This window comes from Halyomorpha halys, unplaced genomic scaffold (assembly GCF_000696795.3).
Source record: "Halyomorpha halys isolate HHAL.00 unplaced genomic scaffold, Hhal_1.1 Scaffold323.1, whole genome shotgun sequence".
NCBI lineage: Eukaryota > Metazoa > Arthropoda > Insecta > Hemiptera > Pentatomidae > Halyomorpha > Halyomorpha halys.
In genome coordinates this window covers 596,555-618,653 of record NW_027106378.1, presented here as the reverse complement: position 1 = coordinate 618,653, position 22,099 = coordinate 596,555, and the positions used below count along the sequence as shown (strand labels likewise).

The 22,099-nt window shown below is 34.1% G+C and overlaps 1 protein-coding gene across 1 annotated transcript; it reads right to left on the bottom strand.

Annotated features, from left to right (window-relative positions):
- Positions 1–4,046: 4,046 nt before the first annotated feature.
- Positions 4,047–20,533, bottom strand: LOC136795126 (odorant receptor 22c-like). The gene is made up of 5 exons (XM_067044722.1): positions 19,651–20,533; positions 15,197–15,296; positions 11,102–11,206; positions 7,422–7,577; positions 4,047–4,212 (listed from the first exon to the last, which is right to left on the bottom strand). Exons 1-5 carry the CDS (start codon positions 20,517–20,519, stop codon positions 4,162–4,164), a joined length of 1,281 nt encoding a protein of 426 aa, XP_066900823.1. The 5' UTR covers positions 20,520–20,533; the 3' UTR covers positions 4,047–4,161.
- Between the last annotated feature and the right edge of the window lie 1,566 nt (positions 20,534–22,099).

Genomic DNA, 22,099 nt, shown 5'->3' with positions numbered 1-22,099 from the left:
AATCCTCAATGCTCCTTATTTTGTTACTAATAAAACCATCCATAAAGACCTAAATGTTCCTTATGTAACCGATCTAGCCCGAACCCGATATTATTCCTTTCATAATAAACTCCCTAACCACCCAAACCCACTTGCTTCTAACCTTCCATTCCTGGCAATCCTCCAAGGCGCCTGAAAAGAAGATGGCCTCGTGACCTTATATTGTATCATATCATTATGTCATTATGATCAAATTTACTGGTTGTATTTTTTTATACAGTTGTAAATATCAACAAATAAATAAAAAAAATAATAAAATAAAACCGGATAAGATATAGTTGCACTTAATAACCTGCAATATCTCACTCACTAATTCATTGGCTACTGTATCTCAATAACGACGTCGTCTATGAAGTTGGAACTATTATTATAATAATTATGCTGTATCCATTATGCTGTAGCTGTAATAAGATGATAGATGAAAAATTGATTTTAAAAAGTCAGATGAAATTTTTTAAATAATAAATTAATTTTTCGATTAGCTTGAAAACTATGTAGTCCGAAGCATTCAAATTCAACCCTTAAAAAATACATCTCCCATCTGTCACTCCCCCCTTACTTAATGATGGGCTCCTGTTAAAGTCATCACTATTTAAGATGAAAAAAGTATATATAGATCGAGTATATAGATCAAGTATATAGATCGAGTATATATATCGAGTATATAGATCGAGTACATAGATCGAGTATATAGATCGAGTATATATATCGAGTATATAGATCGAGTATATAGATCGAGTATATAGATCGAGTATATAGATCGAGTATATAGATCGAGTATATAGATCGAGTATATAGATCGAGTATATATATCGAGTATATAGATCGAGGAATGCATAATTTATGAAGAAAAATTTTTCATTTTTCAGACGCTGTAAAAATTCATATTTTATGATTTCTCGAGATTGGAAGAACTAATATAAATGTTGTTCCTACAAACTATACTTGGCATACTCATCAATTTTCACTTCGTTGTATATAACTAGTTTTCTTTCAAGTAATAATACATTGGGATAAACTATTTTTCCACCTGGCTATATTGTGGGTTGTAAAATAAGTTCATAGCATTTTTAAGAGGTGATTTCCATAAAAAGAAAAAAAAAATTTGTAAATATTTTTAATCAATTATATATGACCCATTTCGATCTATTAAATCATTCAGGTAATTTTTTAATTCCGTCCTTCCAGAACGGTACCCGTTACAGAAACCACCCCTAAACTATCATTTCGACAGATTTCCAGTGTCGGATTTAAGTAATCCGATTTTTCCGTTCTTTTTTTGGATTCATATAAAGTCGGGGTCGGGGGTCTCATTTTCTGATACCCCCCCTTGCCGCGAACACCGGAAGACCCCGAAGACGCTGCGACTGCAATGCCGCCCCAGCCTAAGCATCATGCAAGCTAGGACCTGGCCTACCCCTACCATCACGCCAGGCTCCAGGACACGCTGGCCAGCCCTTGAAGAGTGAGGACGTCTTTTCAGACACAGGCGAAGATACACGGTCTTCACCGTTTCGCCCACCGTACACCTTGACGAGGGAAGCGGCTATAGGACGAGGAAGTGACCGCGACAGCGAGACTTCCAACAGTCAACAGATAAGCACATTTAATTAGTCTATGAGACCCCATTGCTCTGTTCTGATACTATTATACATAATAATTAAAAACCTAACACACTAATATTATCTGCCCCTCCAGGGATTAATATTTTATAAATAGAATGAAATATATCCATGTTAATTAGCGGAAAGTCTCACGATTTCCTGCCCCCCTTTTCCACACATTTAATTTAATCATAAAATTACACTCGGGACACCTGCAGTATAGCACGAGCAAGTCCCGATGTAACATCCAGTGAAGCCTTTTTAAACCCAAATCTACTTATTAACAATTTTAACACAATCATCTACGATTCAGTCTACCCTTCTGATTTTTACTCGTCGAGTTTATCAACATTTTAGGAATCTGGTCTAAGCTCCACAGCCCATCTTATACGGCGCAATGCTATAACCTGAAGTATACAATATTTACCGTAAGCAGTTCCCTTAATTTAGTGGTGTGTAGCTTTCTAAATTCTTCCGTTAATTCATCCTTTTTCGGTTTGACTATTTTACGTTATATTCGGAAATAATTTTTCTTCAAAAACCTTAAGGCGTTGTTCTTCCTTTTTTGTAAGAAGAGAATTTTCGCCAATTTCTTATCCATAAACAACAGTGGGAAGGATAGTAGTTTCTGCAAATTCTAACTTTTATGTTCTAGTTCTAATTTTGTGGACAGAAGGCGCGAAATAAGCGACTTCAAAATTGAAAATATAACAACTCTTTTCCGCCATCAGCCATGCTTTTATTTCCTCATCAATTTCGTTTTTCTAGTACCGTAGAACTTAAATACTTAAACTTATCAACTTGTTCAAATTGCGCCTCTGCTGTTTAATATCTCTACAAGCAATCATAAATAGAGCAGGAATAAATCAGGAAGGAACAGTATTCACAAAGATGACCCAAGTTCTGGCTTATGCAGACGATGTCGTCATCATCGGTAGATCTCTGCAGAACATTAGGACTGCTTTCAAAGCGATCGATGTCGAAGCAAAAGAATGGGCCTGCATATTAATGGGGAAAACCCAAGATTATGTAATGGGCCCCTATGATTTCGGAGTGGTAAGAAGTTTTTCTTACTTTGGCTCTATTATGAATGAGAACCAGGATGAAGCAGAAGAAGTTAAAAGCAGAATTGCTGCTGGAAATAGAGCCTATTTCTCCATTGTAAGGCTAATCGAAAACAAACTTGTTAGCCGTACCACCAACTTCACAGATACAGAAGCTTAAATGACTAAGCCATGTAATGAGGATGAGCGAGGAAAGAGTGGCTCATAAACTGTACAGTTACAATCCGGATGGTCTGTGGCGTCGTGGTAGGCCGAAGGGCCGATAGAGGGATGCTGTGGGGAGGGATCTGCGACAACTGAGGATCCCAGTTACCCTTGCAGAAGATAGAGAAAGATGGTTGAGGGCTCTTCATTCGCCTGTTGTGCCAGTAAAAGAAGATATCTCAAAACCGTTCGACGTACAGTTATCTATTCCACTCAAATTTTTTCATATTATTTTTATGATTTTTGCTAAAATATATCTTATAAACCATGAGACGTACGTATGTATGCCAGCACTCAAATTAAAGCTATTGAAATGTACTATAAAGTAGTGTATAATGTTTATCTTTGTAGGAGTAGTAGTCTTTATGATATTCGCTTATGAATATACATTTTGCCCATGACATTTTGTCCAAACAATTATAAATCAATTTATATTAGGGAATATCAAAAAAACCATTACTCCTACAAATAATAAACGTCTTGAACTGCTTTATATATAATCTTTTCAATTTCTTGAGGCTAGTATTTATTTTTAAATAAATTAATTGATATCCATTAAAATCTCAACATTCTTTATTATATAATTATCGTCCGATTCGTCCATCTTCAAGGACAATTTTAAATATAAATTTACACTTCACATCCAATTCTTTAGAAAACGTTTTGAAGGCTATTCTGCCCAGGTTATAAATTAAAATTAAAATTATCCTATTTTGTAACACAATTCATTAATTTTTATATTAACTTAACACTATATGGTACTTGATAGTGTTAAGTTGATCTAAAAATTTCCGTGTTTTAATTTTTCTTGTATAATTCTTACTTCTATAATATTCTTCTTAATAGCTTCTATTGTTGACAATCAACTGATATTTACTTCTATTGTTGTTAATCAACTACTTTCTATTTAATTCATTGTTATGCATATTACCAAATTCGATCGTTATTATTTTGATGTTTTTCTGAGTGATGGTTGTTATCTCCTTTTTTCCATTTTAGCTCTGATAAAGGCCTAGAATTTAGGTCGAAACTTCGGGACAATTTAATAAGTTTTATTTATTTGTGTACTTTTGCTAACCACACCAGGTTGATAACCCCTGACCTATCTTCTCCTCATATCAATCTACGATCAACTATTAACAGCTCATTTATTTTAATTACATAGAATCCAACTAAATATGGTGCTTTATATATTTATTCATAAATGATAATATTTTTTATCAAGAGATGTGAAAACCAAATGGTTTGTTTTAATTCTTTGCATTGACCAGATTGTAGTATGAGTAGGCTGAATGCAGCACCTGTAAGAAAAATATAAATACTTTAGAAATATTAATACAATATATAATATATATATTCCATTATTAATAATATTCACTAAAATAATATCATCACTCATTTAAGTGCATTATATAATAATATATAATTATTATACAAATTAACTGGTTAGTTAATGAAAGCATAGCAATCGCTAGTAGTAAAAGGAAAGTTGAATTATGATTTTGAAATAGCTCAATTATCTCGTATAAGACAGTGAATTTTATTGAATTAAATTATTTGAAATATTTTTTAATGACAATGTTTCGGGAACATTTTCTTAACTTCAAGCATTTTATAATTATTAACATATATTAGTCTATAACGATAACATACTAACTGCAACGTATGCAGACGACACTGTTATCATTCCGAGAAACACATACTCTTTACAGTCCACACTAACACTAAACAATATAGTCTAAAAAATATACAGACATGGTGTACACGATGGAAAATTAAGATACTGACTAAAACATATTATCCGACAACCATTTTTTATTTCGCACATTACATTCCACAACACAACTACACAGGGTCACGGATTTCATTCCCTCTGCTTTTGAAATAAAACAATACGCTTCTGGAGTATTTTTGGATGTAACTCAGACGTTTGATAGATTTTGGCACCAAGGCCTTCTTTTTAAACTCAAGCCAATTCTCCCAAGCACCTACTATTTAATTTTACAATCATTTCTTCATGGACGTTTCTTTTCTGTCCGACAAAGCTCAGTGAACTCATCAATGAAACCAATATTTACAGGTGTCCCTCAAGGTTCTGTCCTGGCCCCATTTCTATACCTCATATTCACAAACGACTTACCGACAAACAACAACATCGTAACTGCGACGTATGCAGACAACACTGCTATCATTTCGAGAAACACGAACCCTTTACAGGCCTTCTAACACTACAACATAGTCTAAACAATATTCAGACATGTTACACACGATGGAAAATTAAGATTAACCACGACAAGTCACTACATGTCACATTTACTCTTGTACATGTCTGTGACATTTCAGCACGGAACAGGAGAATGAAACCAAAATTTTAAGAAAATTATAACAGAGCTTTATTAGTTATTATAATATTAAAAATTATTTTTATTAAATTAATCACTAGATCTTGTGAATGAAAGGAACTCTGCCTAGTTTTAATTATTTTATTTTTTTCATTGAAAAACAATAACAACGTTTCGGGGTTGTCACCCGATCATCAGATATCGGATTAAAAAATCTTTTAAAATTACATTTCGTGTTCTCCTTATTAGTCTTAAAATACTAACATTGACATATTGTTGTCACTAATATAAAATTATAATACAATTAAAAAACCAACATACGAGTATTATAAATAAGGAGATGTGATATTCCTTCCTGTAAGGAACCTTTCATTCACAAGATTTAATTATAAATGAAACTCTTTCAGTATAAGATATAACTTTAAGTAAATTAATCATTTTTTTCACTCATAGGGGAGGACTGTCCCCTCCTGCCCCCCTCTGCGAGCACCCATGCCTGGAATCTCTCTATTTTTTAGGAAAACGTCGTTGTGATTCTCTGAACACAGCTCTAGCACTACCGTTGCAGAATATATATACAAAATGCATTCCAACATTCGAAAACAAAGGCATGATCTGCCAATACTAAGTCTTTCCAATGAAAACTGTATCGCAAGTCAAGAAATATGACAAGATTGGAGTGGGGGCGGCGATCTGTTCCAGCAATTACAGCACCAAGTCAAATACTATTTTTCATTCAAACTCTCATATTAGCGAGCAGGGTAATAGTGGAAGGAAGTCCAGCGGAAACTAAGCCCGCATCATGAGGAAGTAGCCACTAGGCAGCGATTAGCCCTCTTCTACATCCTTTTTTTTTAAGGCATTAAATATTGAAATGTAATAACAAAAGTGAGTACTCAGTTGGAAATGTTTTTGTTAAATTTCAAAAACTAAGGCTAAAAGGTTTATTTTGGTAATTAAAAAAAAACTTTCATTCATTGTACTAATATTAAAAATGAGAGTGTTTCAGTTTTGATGTAGAGCTAATAGTTAATGAAATGTGGCTATTTTATTGAGTAAAGTTGTGTTATTGAGAATAATAACAGAAATTCTGCACTTGTGGTCAAGAATCGGACAGAGATTTTTTTTTTGTACTCGAGGTGTAGAGTAACCACCCAGAATTTGCGAACTTTATCCTGTTACACCCTGCATATATATATTTAATATCTTTATTGAAATTTACTACTGTATATTATATAATACATTCAGTAAATTTGATCTTAGTTAAAATGGATTGTTACAGGCGTTTAGAGCAACTACTCATTGGTAGCACTCTAATGACATTTTACATTAGCAGGTCTCGTGGCCATCTTCTTTTCAGGCACCTCGGAGGATTGTCAGGAATGGAAGAGGATGCAAGGTTAGAAATTTGGGGGTTTTAGTGATTAGGGAGTTTGTAATGGAAGGAATGTAATCGGGTTTGGGCTAGATCGGTTACATAAGGAACATTTAGGTCTTTATGGATGGTTTTATTAGTAACAAAATAAGGAGCATTGAGGATTTTATGAAGGATTTTGGATTGAAAACGAGAGGAATTTGAAGGTTTAATGGAGCCCCAAAGCTCAACTCCATATGTCCAGATTGGCCTTATCACAGTCAAGTAGATCTGTCTTTTGTAGTGTGAGGATTCCACACCCTGCATATACATTTAAAAATTACATTTCGCACATAAGCATTAGGATTTCTTTCGTTCCACGACGAATGACCATTCATTATTTTCTAGTGTTCTATTTGACTGTGCTTCTTGCTGCAGATTCATGTTCGTTGCATTTTCGAACTGCGATTCCATGTTCATTTTTTTTTTGAGTGGCACAACTTAAAAACAGTTGTTCGAAATTGAAACCCGATTGCTGAAGCCGTTCTTCTGAACGATACACCAGTTTTGAGGTTCAAATCAAATCAAAATGTCGACCTAATTTTTTTCAAACTTTTGATAAATTAGGTTCCAGCTGTTCTCCATACATAAGTATTAAAATATACACATGAAAAAAAAACTGTATTAACTTTATTTGTTAATGAGGTAAATTAATTCCGCCAAAAATATAGGAACAACTATGAAAGCTCACGAATTAGTGTAAATATTAATTTTACCTGAGCTAGAATAATTTTATTTGACTATGGATGCTAACCGTGGCAAATGAATCGTAGTTGATATGCAACAGGCTGTAGAATGAAAAACTTAAAGGTTTAAGGGTTGCGATTTGAAGAACCCTCATAGTTGTTTTGGTCTCTTGGTCACATCTGTACCACGGCATGTCGTAGATCACTTCTCTAAGTTCCACTGACTGAAACAATAAATATTTAATATAAAAAGACGGAAATATTTATTATGAGTTTAAATATACTATTTGGTTTGAATAAACAAAATTTTATCCATTTATTATTTATTTATTTAATGTAATTTACAACTGTATAAATAATAAATACAATAAGCAAATCTGTGGAATGTTTCATGTAAACTTGAAAATCTTGAGAAGGAACCACACGTTGGTGGTACTTCAAGCATTAATTTAAATTAGAAGGTCCCGTGGCCATCTTGTTTTCAGGCGCCTCGGAGGATTATCAGGGATTGTTAAGGATGAGAGATTAAGAACCAATAGGTTAGGATGGGTAAGGAGTTTGGAATGAAAAGACGCATATCTGTTTACGGCCAAATCTGCAACGAAGGTATTTGTGGATGAGTTTATTTGTAACGAAATAAGGAGCACCAAGGATTTTAAGTAGAATTTTGGATTATCCATTTTAATCTCAAAACATTGTTATTCCATTTATAAGTCCGACGTTTTGGCCAATTTGTCCATCCACAAGAACAATCTTAGTACAATTTTAAAACCAAAACATTATAACCGCAAATTTTGACTTATCCTTAGTTATTTGTTTATCGTTTATAGCTGCCCACGCTGAGCGGAGAAGGGGGCGAGTTAAAGGAAAATAATAATAAATAAATAAATAAATATAATCGCAAAAGGAAAAAAAAGATAAAACAATAAAGAAATACGCCTTAGGCGCCACATTATTTTTTCTTGGAAATAATGAAAACCCCGAAGCATTATGCCCACAATATAACTAAAATATACTCTTATATATACAATTGTTGAATTATGACCACTGGCGAATACCTTTACATGTAGATAACAGAAAACCTAGGGGTGTTACCTACCCACCTGTTGAATTATCGTAATATTCCGTGAACAAAAAAAAAAGAAGTAAATTAACAAGTTGAAAGCAGAGAAAGAACAGCAGAACTATATGTACAAAAGTTTAATAATAAGAAGAAATATATGTAAAGAGAATGAAAAAGGAAAAAAAAAACAATTCTTATCAATTAATAAAACAATTAAAACTTATATGTTGACTTAACCTTAAATGCATAACCTTAATAACTATATTTACATTATTATCCAAAAGAGTATAAAAGTGAATATAAAATAAAAACAAAATAAAATTTAGTTCAGACCCCACGTAGTCCTTGGGTGCACTCCTGGCCGAACATAAGGTTGTTCCGGTCACCGTCTCACCACTCCAGAATTATAGAGATGTAATCTCTAATGATGTAATGCCGCAACTCTCCTATCCAGGACGTGCTGAAGATTCGTTGCTACGCACTCCTCTGTATCTCCACTTCTTGTGTTAATGACCGTCTATTGAAGTAAAACACCATAATTTTGAAAAACAAAACATATATGACAACATTTCTCATATGGTGATATTCCGGTTCAAACCATAAAGACAGAGGGCTTTTAAACTATTACCACTTCACATTTAACAATCGTAACGTGTTCCAAAATCAAACTGTTGCCTTTACAAAAACAAAATCCACTCGTCAGAACATATCGCTCGTGTTTTTCTTTCACCATGACAACCGTAACAACATTTAAAAAACTACTTCATGCAGGCTATTCTGCCCAGGTCATTTCTATCAGTCCTCAATATACCCTGATATGATATGACCCTGATAGAAATGACCTGGGCAGAATAGCCTGCATGAAATAGTTTTTTAAATGTTTTGGTTCTAAAACTGTATTAACAATGTCCATGAGGATGGCTAAATTGGCCGAAACGTCGGACTTCTAAATGGAATAAAAATGTTTTGAGATTAAAATGGATAAAATTTTGTTTATTTAAACAGTATTAACCAGTCCCAAGAATGTGTTAAGATTATAAATATTTATTTGGGTTTAAAGAAAAAAAAACACTGCATTTATATAAGCAATACAGGATAAATACACTCACCTTCAAAACAATAGCAACACCTAGACATTTTTAAATTTTGTGTTAACAGCAAGTTCTACATTAAAATAAGTAATAAATTATGACAAAGCCACATTGAATCGACCATGTCTTTTTGAAAGAAGCTCTAAGAAAAAACAATCAGGCTCGCATATAAACATTTATTTGGTAAGGACAACAGTGGAAAACATAAACATATAATAAAATAAAAAAGTTATAATAAAATAATGTATGTAAGTCAAAACAAAAGCCTTTTTTGACAAAAATAAAATTAGCTAAACGAATTATGAAAAGAGAGAAACAAATTTAAGAGCTAATAGACAAACAAAAAATAAAATACTGGATGACGACTCTGAATGGTCAGGGACGAGATGGGATAATCCTGAAGATAGGATGATCCACTCCGATAGGTCAGTGGAAGATATTTCTTGCTGTGTAGGTAATTGCTTCGTAGTTATAAATACAGCTCCAACTCTTAAATTGTACAAAAGTTAATGAGCATATCTCAATTCTGGCCCTTTAATATAGTCAGTAGAAAAATTTCGACTAAATTAATTTCAAGGACTATATCTCGACAAACGACTGACATGGAATCCTCATACAAGACTAAAAAGACAGGAAACTGCCCGTAGATTCCGACTATTACAACATTTATTAGACAAATGGTCTAAATTGCCAATCCATTACAAAAGACAGATCTACATGACTATTATAAGGCCTATCTGGACATACGAAGTTGAGCTTTGGGGCTCCACTAAACCATCAAATTCCTCCAGAATCCAATCCTATAGTCCAAAATCCTTCGTAAAATCCTTAATGCTCCTTACTTTGTCACAAATCAAGTCATCCATCAGGACTTCAATATTCCATATGTTGCCGATTTGGCCAGAACCAGATACCAATCCTTCCATGATAAACTTCTCAACCACCCAAATTCACTTGTTTCTAACCTGGCTTCTCCTTCATTACCTAATAATCCTCCTAGGCGTCTGAAAAAAAGATAGCCTCTAGAAATGTTATTGGAGTTCTATCAGTGGGTAGATTCTCCACATGTTTTTATCATGTTACTATGTTACCTACAGCAAATTTACTTGTTGTATATATGTGTATACAGTTGTAAATATCAATAAATAAATTATTAAAAAAAAAAAAAAAATTAATTTCCACAATAGTACCGTAATCATAAACGCAATTAATTGTATTATATATTAATCGCAATCAACAGTCAAGATGTAGAAAAACCAAAATGGCCACACTGGCCCTAAATGAGGGCAGACAGAGTCTGGTTGTAGATTGTAATGATCACAATATATTTAAACCACAGGTCAAACTAATACGCAGACAGGGTCTGGTGATGCACTACAACAGTCACCATTAACAATAAAAATGTCTAAACAAACACATAACGTATGCAGACAGGGCAGGCAATAAATTATATTAGGCGACGAATCAGCGACTCAATTAAAAAACGTTGATAGTCAGAATAGGATGGTACCCTGTAGATAACACCCTCATCTCCCTGAAACAATAAGAAAAGGGGACTTAAAATAACAAATAAAAAATAATAAAATATCGTTACCAAATCTGTAATATTCTGGCCCATGTGTGCAAAAACAAAGACGAAACCAACCTCAACGATGCAAATTATCAAAGCACCAATTGTGGTCCCAGGAAACTCCTTCGTCTGAAAATTTCAAAAAAGTGATTAACTTAAATCATCCCGTAGATTAATAATAAATTATTAAAAAAATTATAATTAAGGGAACATGAATGAAAACCGTTTGAATATATTAGTACAAGAGCCGGGGAGAAAATAGGAATAATTTCATCCCAATTTTTTATTACTTTAATAACAAAAATTTATAATTACCATGTAACCTTTAATTCATCTTAATTTAACATCTCATAACGTTTTTAGTTTATTAATGTTTTATCTTTCCTTAGGTTAGGTTTTTATTTTGTTGAGTTTTAAATCCAATTCAATAGTTTAATCTTTGTTTTTCTCTTTTTCATGTAGTTTTCATTATTTCAATTGATCTTTTAAAGAAAGGCCTATCTGGACATACGGCGTTGAGCTCTGGGGCTCCACTAAACCTTCGAATTCCTCTCGTATTCAATCCTTACAATCCAAAATCCTTCGTAAAATCTTAAATGCTCCGTACTTTCTCACAAATAAAATCATCCACAAAGACCTCAATGTTCCATTTGTAACCGATCTAGCCCGAACCAAATATCAATCCTTCCATTACAAACTCCCTAACCACTCAGACTAATCTTGCTTCCTCTTTTATTCCGGACAATCCTCCGAGGCGTCTGAAAAGAAGATGGCCTCGATACCTTATATCGTAAAAATGTTTTTAGAGTGCTACCATTGGGTAGTTTCTCTACATGCTTGTACCATACCATTATGATTTCCTCAAATTTACATGAAGTATTTATGTACAGTTGTAAATATCAATAAATAAATTTAAAAAAAAATCTTAAAAAGAATTATTTCATTTGTCTAATTAATGTTAATTGGGGGGATTAGCCCCTTCAAAGACTGTAGATACACACAACGTATCACTAATCTTAAAAGTGGGTTTGTACGCTTTTGAAATAAGGGGCAAAATAAGTTAAAAGAAAAGAAAAATTCTGAAATAAATTTTAATAATTGATTCAACTGAATAATGTAAATTATTCTGTAAAAAAATAAAAATAAAATAATTTTATTAATTTGTATTTTTATATAATTGCATGAAAAAAATAGAAAGATTATTATTATCAGGGATAGGCCCCTTCGAAAACTAGATACATTACCGCATAACTGAACGGAATAGCAGGTATGCAGGTTTTAGAAATGAAGGGGCTAAAGTCGATCAAAGAAAGATAAAAAATGTAAATGATAAAGTGGTACAGTGGTAAAGCACTGTGCTACTAACTCCTAGGACCTGGATTCGAATCCGGCTGTGACAGATAATTAATCTTTCCTTCACTGTAGCCATGAGTAACTCCCCCTCCCCACGGTGTTCACCCATACTTATGAACCGGGTACCCTTAATTGAGTAAAACTCTGGCGGTTGTGTGTGATTTTGACCAAATCACCTTCCCAAATGTTGGTCTGGCAACAGTGGTTCCTTACAAAGTACTGCGGTCCTGACCCTCGCATGGATTGATGCGATACAGATTTAATTTTTAACGAAATGATTCTGTTACTCTGGTCCAAGCGCCACCGTTTCGGCCAAAATTTCTAGCCTTCATCAGGGCTAAGAACAAAAAACAAGATAACAATCGATGAATGAAAAGATACATAAAATAATTAGAAAATAGCTGACATTATGGATACATGAATAGTTTAAGTATTATAAGAAGATAAAGGCTGTATGAGAAGAGTGATATTAAAATTACGTAAAAGGAAATAGCAGATAATCAAATAGATATGAAATATTTTAATTTAATAATAATAATTTAAACTAAAGTTATAGGGGAAAAAGAGAGAAAAAATATATATGTAATTAATGAAGTATGTAAGTAAAATACTAGAAACAGGAGGCAAAATATAAAATATAAAGTTAAGTAATACAAAAGCATAATTAGTAAGTATGACAATAATTATAGTGGTGAATATAACTAATATAATATGGGTCAGGAAAAATAAGAAAAAAATAGAGCAGGAGAAGAGTAAATAGTGTTAAGACAGATATGAGTAGTTCAGTATTATAAGAAGATAGAGGCTGTATAAGAAGAGTAATACTAAAACTAAGTAAGAGGAAAGAACAAATAATAAAATATGTATGAACATGTAGACAGTAAAGATTTGTACAAAATGGAAATTATTAAAAATAAAAATAAGAATAAAGTAAAGAAGTGGAAAATAAAATAAAATTCTCAGCTCCGACTAGAAATTCTGGCCGTATATAAAAAATACAACAGGCAAATTTGATCATAATGACATAATGATAATGATATGATACAGCATGTAGAGAAACTACCCAGTAGTAGATCTCTAAAAACATTTTACAATATAAGGCCAAGAGGCCATCTTCTTTTCAGGCGGAGGATTGCCAGAAACGGAAGAGGAAGCAAGGGTTAGTGGGTTTGGGTGGTTAGGGAGTTTACATGGAAGGAATGATATCTAGTTCGGGCTAGATCGGTTTTTGGAACATTTAGGTCTTCATAGATGGTTTTATTAGTAACAAAATAAGGAGCATTTTACGAAGGATTTTGGATTGTAAGGATTGGATACGAGAGGAATTCAAAGGTTTAGTGGAGCCCCAAAGCTCAGCTCCGTATGTTCAGATGGGCCTTATTACAGTCCTGTATATCAATCTTTTGTAATGAATTGGAAGTTTAGACCGTTTGTCTAGTAAGTGCTGTAATAGTCGGCATCGACGTGCAGTTTCCTGTCTTTTCAGTCTTGTGTGAGGATTCCAGGTCAGTCGTTTGTCAAGTTGTAGTCCAAGATAACGAATCTGTTCTACAGGGGTAAGAGCCACATTATTAAAGTACACTGTAGGGCAGTCGGCAGGTTTACGACGAAGTGTAAATGTGATTTGTTGGGATTTATTTTTTTCCTCCAATTTCGACACCATTCTTCGAGGGTTGTGATGTGAGACTGGAGAGTTTGGGATGCAATCAAAGGCTTATTATTAACTGTGAGCACACATGTGTCATCAGCATACGTGGTAAGGATAGTGTTAGGATTGGTTGGGATGTCTGCTGTATAGATTGTGTAGAGGATAGGACCGAGTATACTACGTTGAGGAACACCAGCGGATTGAAAATAGAGGGAATAATCTATTAGTAAGAAAGGAACGGATGGTGAGAAAATATGTAGGAGGTAGGACTTTACGGAGTTCGTAAAGCAGTCCCAGGTGCCTATAATAAGCCTGCTCTACATCGAAAAAAAACTCCTGTTCAGTACATTCCGCGCTCCAAAGAAGATCCACCACACGATGACATTGCTGGATAGTAGAGTGGGATATTCGTTATCCAAACTGGTGATCTGGGATTATATGATTGGAATCTAGGATGGGGTATAGGCGTTTCAAAATAAGTGTGTCGAGGATTTTTCCCATGATCGGTAATAGAGAGATGGGACGGTAAGAGGATGGGAGTTCTGCCGACTTTTGGGGATCAATTTGATTATAGATAGTTTCCATGGGTCAGGAAAATATGTGGAACGGAGAACGGAGTACTACGTGTAGGTGAGGAATAGGATGGCTTTTCAAAATAATTGTTTTAAAAAAGAAGATGATTAGGCGTTTTTATTGACTTAATAGTGCATTTTGTGGAAAAATAACATTAAAAATGATAAAACAATTTTTACCTTTTGCATTGTAAATTTAAATATTTGAACATACAATTAATTTTTGTTAAGAAACCGGAACAATGGAGTCTAAATAAAAAATATCCCAATCGCCAAACACAGGCAATTGACGACGTAATTTCCAATTTTATTTTGTACTAATTTTGGATTAATAATATTTTGTTATCAAATATGTTCATTTAAAGTTCAACCACGTAAATTCAGCGTAATCAAAGTAACACCACACAACATCACAAAATATATATAATGTTTTATTTACCAACCAATCTATTGTTAAAGTTTCAAAAATACATTCTATAGAGAAATATATTTGACCAAAATATCATATAATTACCTTTTTTATATTAATATAGTTAAAATACATACTGAAGAGGTAGCAAGCATGCTCATGGCGATGTCTAGTGTTCCAGTGAGGTAATAGAAGAAGACATAAAAGCCAAAAACTTCGTTAAATTCATTTAATGCCCTATAAAATAAAGGAAAATTCATTACTATTCTTGAATCATTAATTGATTATATTATAATGGGTTTTCTAAATATAATAATATAAATATGTGATAATATTACTAATATAAAACAGCAATAAAAATCCAATATATTTCTTTTTAATAGATTCAAAATCATAAGAAAATTAAATCATATTTAAGCATATTGATCAAAATCAATTTGGCGATAATTGTTATTTTATTAATTAGTATAATATGTCAATTTCTTCATACATATTATGTATTGTGAACATTCAGAAAATAAAAATATTCTAATCACAATTTTTATACACCAAATACGGACGTAACATCTATTCGTTGATTTTAGATATGCCTATGACAGCATTCAACGTGAGACTCTATATCAGGCAATGAAAGACCTCAATGTACCTGTTAAACTCATCCGTCTTGTAAAACTTATAATGAGCAATACTGAATGTATGGTGTAGATTCAGTGAGATCTGGCTGAGGGATTCACCTCCCAAAATGGCGTTCGACAGGGAGATTCCCTAGTCTGCTATTCAATATTGGTCTGGAAAAAGTTATTAGAGAATCAAAGGTTCAAACCAGTCGAACCATTTTTAATCATATGGTACAAATCCTGGGATATGCTGGTATCGACATTATTGCGAGATCAAAAGCTGAGTGGAAGAGGCCTTGCCCTTGATGATGCTGCCAGGAAGCTGGGACTTGTTAATACCTACAAAACCAAATATATGATAGCTGGTAAAGGAAGAGGTTTTAATAATTTTGTCTGAATTGGTCATTACTATTTCGGACGAGTTGAGGAGTTTGTGTACCTTGCATCATACCAATGATGTGTCGGCCGAGATAAGGAGACAAATACCATCGGCCAATAGGTGTTCTTTTGGACTGCTTCGGCACTTTGGTAGTAGCTCACTAAGGTAGTAGATCCACGAAAACTAGATTGTATAAAACGTTAATTCGACCTGTGCTGCCCTTCGTCTCGGAAACTTGGGCACATTCGAAGGCCGATGAAAGGCACCTCCAAACGTTTGAGAGAAAGATACTCAGATGCATCTACGGCCCAGTAAAGAATAGTTCAGTTTGGAGAAGACGCACGAATAGGGAAGTCTATTGGTAAATCGGTGAGCCTGATGTTGGAAAAGTTGTGAGAATTGGTAGGCTGCACTGGGCAGGATGGGGACTGATGAGATCCAAAATAAACTTCTCAATGAGCGCCTACATGGAACACGGCCGAGGGGCCGCCTGAAGCTTGGTGTTGAAGAGGATTCAAGGATCTTGTTCGGGATGAGGAATTGGAGAGCAGTTGCAGTTAACAGATTGAACTGGTGGAAGCTGCGTGAGGAGGCCAGGACCCAGTAATGGGTTGTCGCGCCGATTGATGATGATGAATCACAATTTTTAAGAACGATAACGAAATCGCCATCTCTACATTTCAAACGAAACCCTTCACACCGATCTTTGCATTCCCACTGGTAAAAACCACATTAGCATGACTTGCAGACGATTACTCGGATATCACAAAACATTTGTGCTGGCTACAAATGACGTAAGGTAACATAAAGGCATAGATGAATTGGATGAGACACCTCAAAGCCATTCAATATAGTTCAGTTGAACGTGAGGATGATATACCGCTAGGTACCTTCTCCCTTGCGTCTGTCCATGCCGTGGTTTGCATTTTGCATCTCGTTTGCTTATTGTATTTATTTGATGAAAAGAAAAAAAGAAAATACATTAAAAGTAAAATAAAACGTTCAGTTTGTTTCTGATATCTGCAATTCAATAATATAATAATAATAATTTCATTGTCCGTACCCCTTTGACGAACTCAACGCAATAGCAGCAGCACTTCACTTTTCTTTGTCTGTGACCCACCACAATATAACAATGATTATAGACTCATTAATAAAACAAATATTGGCAAAATTAACTTAGATATACATGGTGTTTACCAGTGGTGATTTACGACAGCAAACAATTACTTACTTGTGTCTCCATGTTCTGTGTGGAGTTGTGGGCTCTTGTTAAAACTATCGATATTTTTGTGATTTTCGAAAAATCGAAAAAAAATAAATATCTAAAGACCAATGAGAGCGAAAATTATGAACAATTTTTTTGTTGCTATAAATATTCGTGTCAGAGCGGGTGGCTCAGAGATAAGGCACTGCTACTAAATCCGAGAACCCTGGTTCAAATCCGGCTGTGGCAAATAATTATTTTCTGTTTTACCAAGTCAGCCCTGTGGGCTCAGAAGCACTCCGGGGTTCCCACGGCCTCATGAAGTATTGAGTAAAAATCTAGAGGATATATCGATATATATCAGATATAAATAAAGACAATACATTCCGATAATATAAGATGGAAATAATTTAAATTATTGTCTTACTATGGTTCGGGTTTAATATATCTTAAAAACAAATATATTTTTTTTACTTTAATAATTAACGATTATTTTTCTGAAAATTATGTCTCTATAATTTTGCTGAAATTCTGCATGAAAAAATTTATATTACCTGTGGATATGTGGATGCCCTTTCAATAGCTGTAGGATACCTTATTGCGACATTGAACGGAATAGCAGGTATGCAGGTTTTAGAAATGAAGGGTCTAAAGTCAATCAAAGAAAGATAATCTAACTCCAAGGGCCTAGGTTCGAATCATTCTGTAGTAGATAATTATTTTCTGAGCGGAGAAGATGGCCGGGGCGGTGCGGTTAGCGGAAAAAATCACAATTAAACAAACAAAGAATTTATTTGTGCCTTTATTTGGGCACAAATAAATAATTCTTTTTTTGTGTGTGTTTTTTTCTGCTGACCGCACTACCCCGACCATCTTCTCCTGTTATATATCTACGGTCAACTATCTTCACATCATTATAATTATTTTCTGTTTCAATTTAGCTGTGAGTCAGCCCTGTGGGTTTGGAAGCCCTTGGAGGTCCACCCAGCCTCATAAAGTGGGTAACATTAATTGGGTAAAAATCTGACGGCCGTGTGTGATTATGACTAAATCACTTCGCAAAACCGTTCGTCTACTACCAGTACTTTCTAATCCTTCATCGATTGTAGCGGTATAGTTTTATTTATTTTTATAAATATTCATATTTTAGGGTTTCTCGGAGTGGTGGTAACGATTATCAACTTTGTTCCTGCCAATATTACAACATTGTGTAGATACTGTTCGATCGGGAAAGATCGTGCGGTATCGACATTTTCAGACTCAACCCAGGTCTCTATTTTATCTTTTTTATCCTTTAGTTATTCATCTAATTCATTAATATTTTGTATATTACATCCATATCCATTTTTTACTATTTCTAACAATGACTACTGTTTACTTACTACAAATGTTAATGGTACTTTAGAGATTTTTTTTTTTAATTCGGCATTTAAGCCCTGTTGAACTAATTCAATTGGACTGATCAGGTATCAAAGATTATTTATTTGCCTAGTTTAAGAAAAATCGTTTCAGATGTTTTTTAGAAAATTTAAAATATCTATAAAGGGAGCGTGGTGGCAACGTGGTAATGCACGGTAACACCAAGGACTGGGGTTCGATTTAGGCTGGACAGAAAATTGTTTTTTGTTACAATGTAGCCGTGAGGCAACCCTATGGGTTCTAGAGCCCTCCTGGGGTCTACATAGCTTCATTAATTGGGTAAAAATCTGGCGGTCAAGTGTGATTCTAAGCGTACAACCTTACAAAGTACTGAACCCCTGACCCTACCTGGCTTTTAGCGGTACATATTCTATTTTATTCTTATTTAAAAAACGTATAGAATAAAAATGGTACTTCCAGTTTATCGATTTCAGTTTAAATATTTCTGTCAATCCCAGGCATACACATATCAAAAGTATAAATCTTGATTTCATATAACCTTTCATTTTTGAGCTCACTTTTGCGGAGACTTAATTATTTGGACTAAGGGATTATTGCATTGGACGTATTGAACCTCAAAACGTGTATTTCTTTCTAAGACTCGAACTCGAAATATTGCAAGATCGCAGTACTACCCCTTACTATGTATTCTATACATAGAGTAAATAAGTAGTAAGCAGTTTAGGTAAGTGTAGGTAAGTTAATTTAGGAAAGTGATATATATATAAATATTATTATATATATTTAATGGATAGCAGTACTTAATGAGCAATTTTAGGAATTGGATTTTATTATGAACCTTTTAAAACTTTATCTAATTTTTTTTAAAAATATCTATAAAATTTCAAGATTTTTTTCCACAGAAAACTAATATAATTAAAATAATACACGACTGATAGCAAAATAGTGTCCACTAATTTTTTTTTTTTTATTTTAAAATTAAATATTGTTATTGCTAATGAATTTTACCTTACAATAATTTGATGATGCTGTATACTTCTTCTTAGACAAATGCGATAACATTTCATAAATTTTTTATCGTATAGTTTTAACCCATTATATTTTGGTTCTGTACCATACAGTTTTATATACAACCTTCCAGCCCTGGACTTTATAATTTCAATTTGGTGGAGCAACAGTTTCAATTGCATCTGAATGTGCAGATTGCAGTCTATTGCCATGAAGCTTTTGGTGCAATTCATCAAAGCTATACTTGAAGCTGTCACGACTATCATGGTATAGCCAGGCAACAAATCCAAAGGCTCGGTGCCCATGAAAGGATACGGAAGTGGTACCGGAAGATCGAAGTTGACTTTGTAGGCTGTCGAGTTGTACCGGAAGGTACCGAACTGGTTCACGGCCGGGATGAGGATGACCACGACAGAAGCTGCGAACCCGATGAGAATGACATACAAAATGTGTCGCTTCCTCTCCTTGATCCTGTCCTCCCCAAGTACTTTCATCTTGTCCTCGAGGTTCTCTTTGTAGTCGAAGAAACCCTGGGTTATGATCCGATGGAGTCGGGTCACGTTGGATCTCTTCAACCAGGAGTGCCAGAGTATAGCGATACTGAGGAGGCCGAGGAAGGCGAGGTGCAGCTCGTGAACGAAGGGAACGAAGTTGATGTAGAAGAGTTCTAAGGAGGCCTGAACCAAAGACGAGGTCATTACGGTCAATATGACAGAATGAAAGAGAAATAAGAACAAGTTGATGAGGCACAATCTCGGCCGCTCCATGTCCATTACAGGATAGATAGCAGAGATGGTATTCAGTCCGCTGTACGTCTTCTCGATGACTCCATCTATCTCGACATCGTAGTCGGAGATAAGCAGCTTCATCCTAGACAGTGACTCGCCCATCTTTGAGCTCCTAATGAAAATAATCGATTCTAACTTGACAAATACATCAAACATCGAAACAATTCCGAGTGTCAACAGCGCTAATTGGTCCCTTCAATTATGAAACTTCTAAAATATGCTGAAGGACTTTTTGTTACTTGTTCTGTATATTTTTCTACCTCCTTACCAATTTCAATATTAACTACTTTCCGAGAACTTATCGACGTGATTATAAGCAAGATGTTTGTATTTCTTTTTATTGGTCAATTTCCACTTGAAGTGGAACACATGAAATTAAACGTGGGAGGCTTGTTGTATTTTTCATAAAAACGATATTTAAATTTTAAATTAATAATATCATATTAAGAAGTAGGATTCGTCGTAGAACCACCACTCCCGCCCTCTGGTAGAACTATTCTTTTCTTGTGATGTCTCGTAATTTATCGTGAAACTGTTTGTAAGCCTTATAATCGAAGAATCCGTCGAAAATCAAGTAATTTAACTAAAAATTTTGATTACTTAAATGAAAGTTAAATAAAGTTAATAGTCAAAATTGACGGCTCTGCTATTGGGGAGAATAAACAATTGCTGTTGGTTCAAAATTTTACAAAAATGATCATAAAATTCTAATTCGGACCTCCTTATCTTAACCTAAAGTAAGAAAAAAAAACTAAGTGCACTAAATAAAGTGCAAAAAAATTTAAAACGACACCATTTTATGTGGACTAACCTATCTAAAGGGTCAGTTCTAACATAAATGTTTACGATCAATAGTTCTATAGGCACAGTTTTTTTCCAAAAGCAACACTATTTTTCAAATATTGATTTTTAAAAAGCTTTTTTACAGCTCTTTGAATGCAAAAAACCATTTGAAAAAATGACACCATTTTAGGTTGACTAAACGATCTGTTAACTAACTAAATAAAATCTGAACCAGTACCAGTACCACTACAGTCCATAAAGGGTCAGGGGTGCAGCAGTACTGTAAGCAAGTATTGTTACTAGACCAACGGTTGTACAAGGAGGTGATTTGGTCAGAATCACGCTCGACCGCCAGATTTTCACCCAATCAAGGGTACCCACTTTATGGGGCTGGATGGACCCACGAGGGCTCCCGAACCCACAGGGTTGACTCACGGTTACATTGAAACAGAAAATAATTATCTACTGGGGTAGTAATGCGATCTTGTAATATTTCGAATTTGAGCCGTAAGACAGAAATACTCGTTTTGAGGAGTTAGTCAAATAACTAAGTCTCGCAAAATGGTCTGTGTGTGTGAGCTCAAAAATGAAAGGTTATACCAAATCAAATTATATATTAAGACATGTGTATGCCTGGGATTGGCAGAAATATTTTTACTAAAATCGATTAAACGGAAGTGCACTATTTTAGTATAGATTTTATACATTTTTAAAATTTTCTCAAAAAAGTCGGTTTTTCTTAAACTTGGTAAGCAAATAGTATTTTATATCTGATAAGTCTCGCTGAAATAGTTCAACAGGATTTAAGGGATCGAATTTCCTTTTTGTAGTAAATAACCAGTACTCAACGTTAGAATAAATAGTGTTGTATATATGGT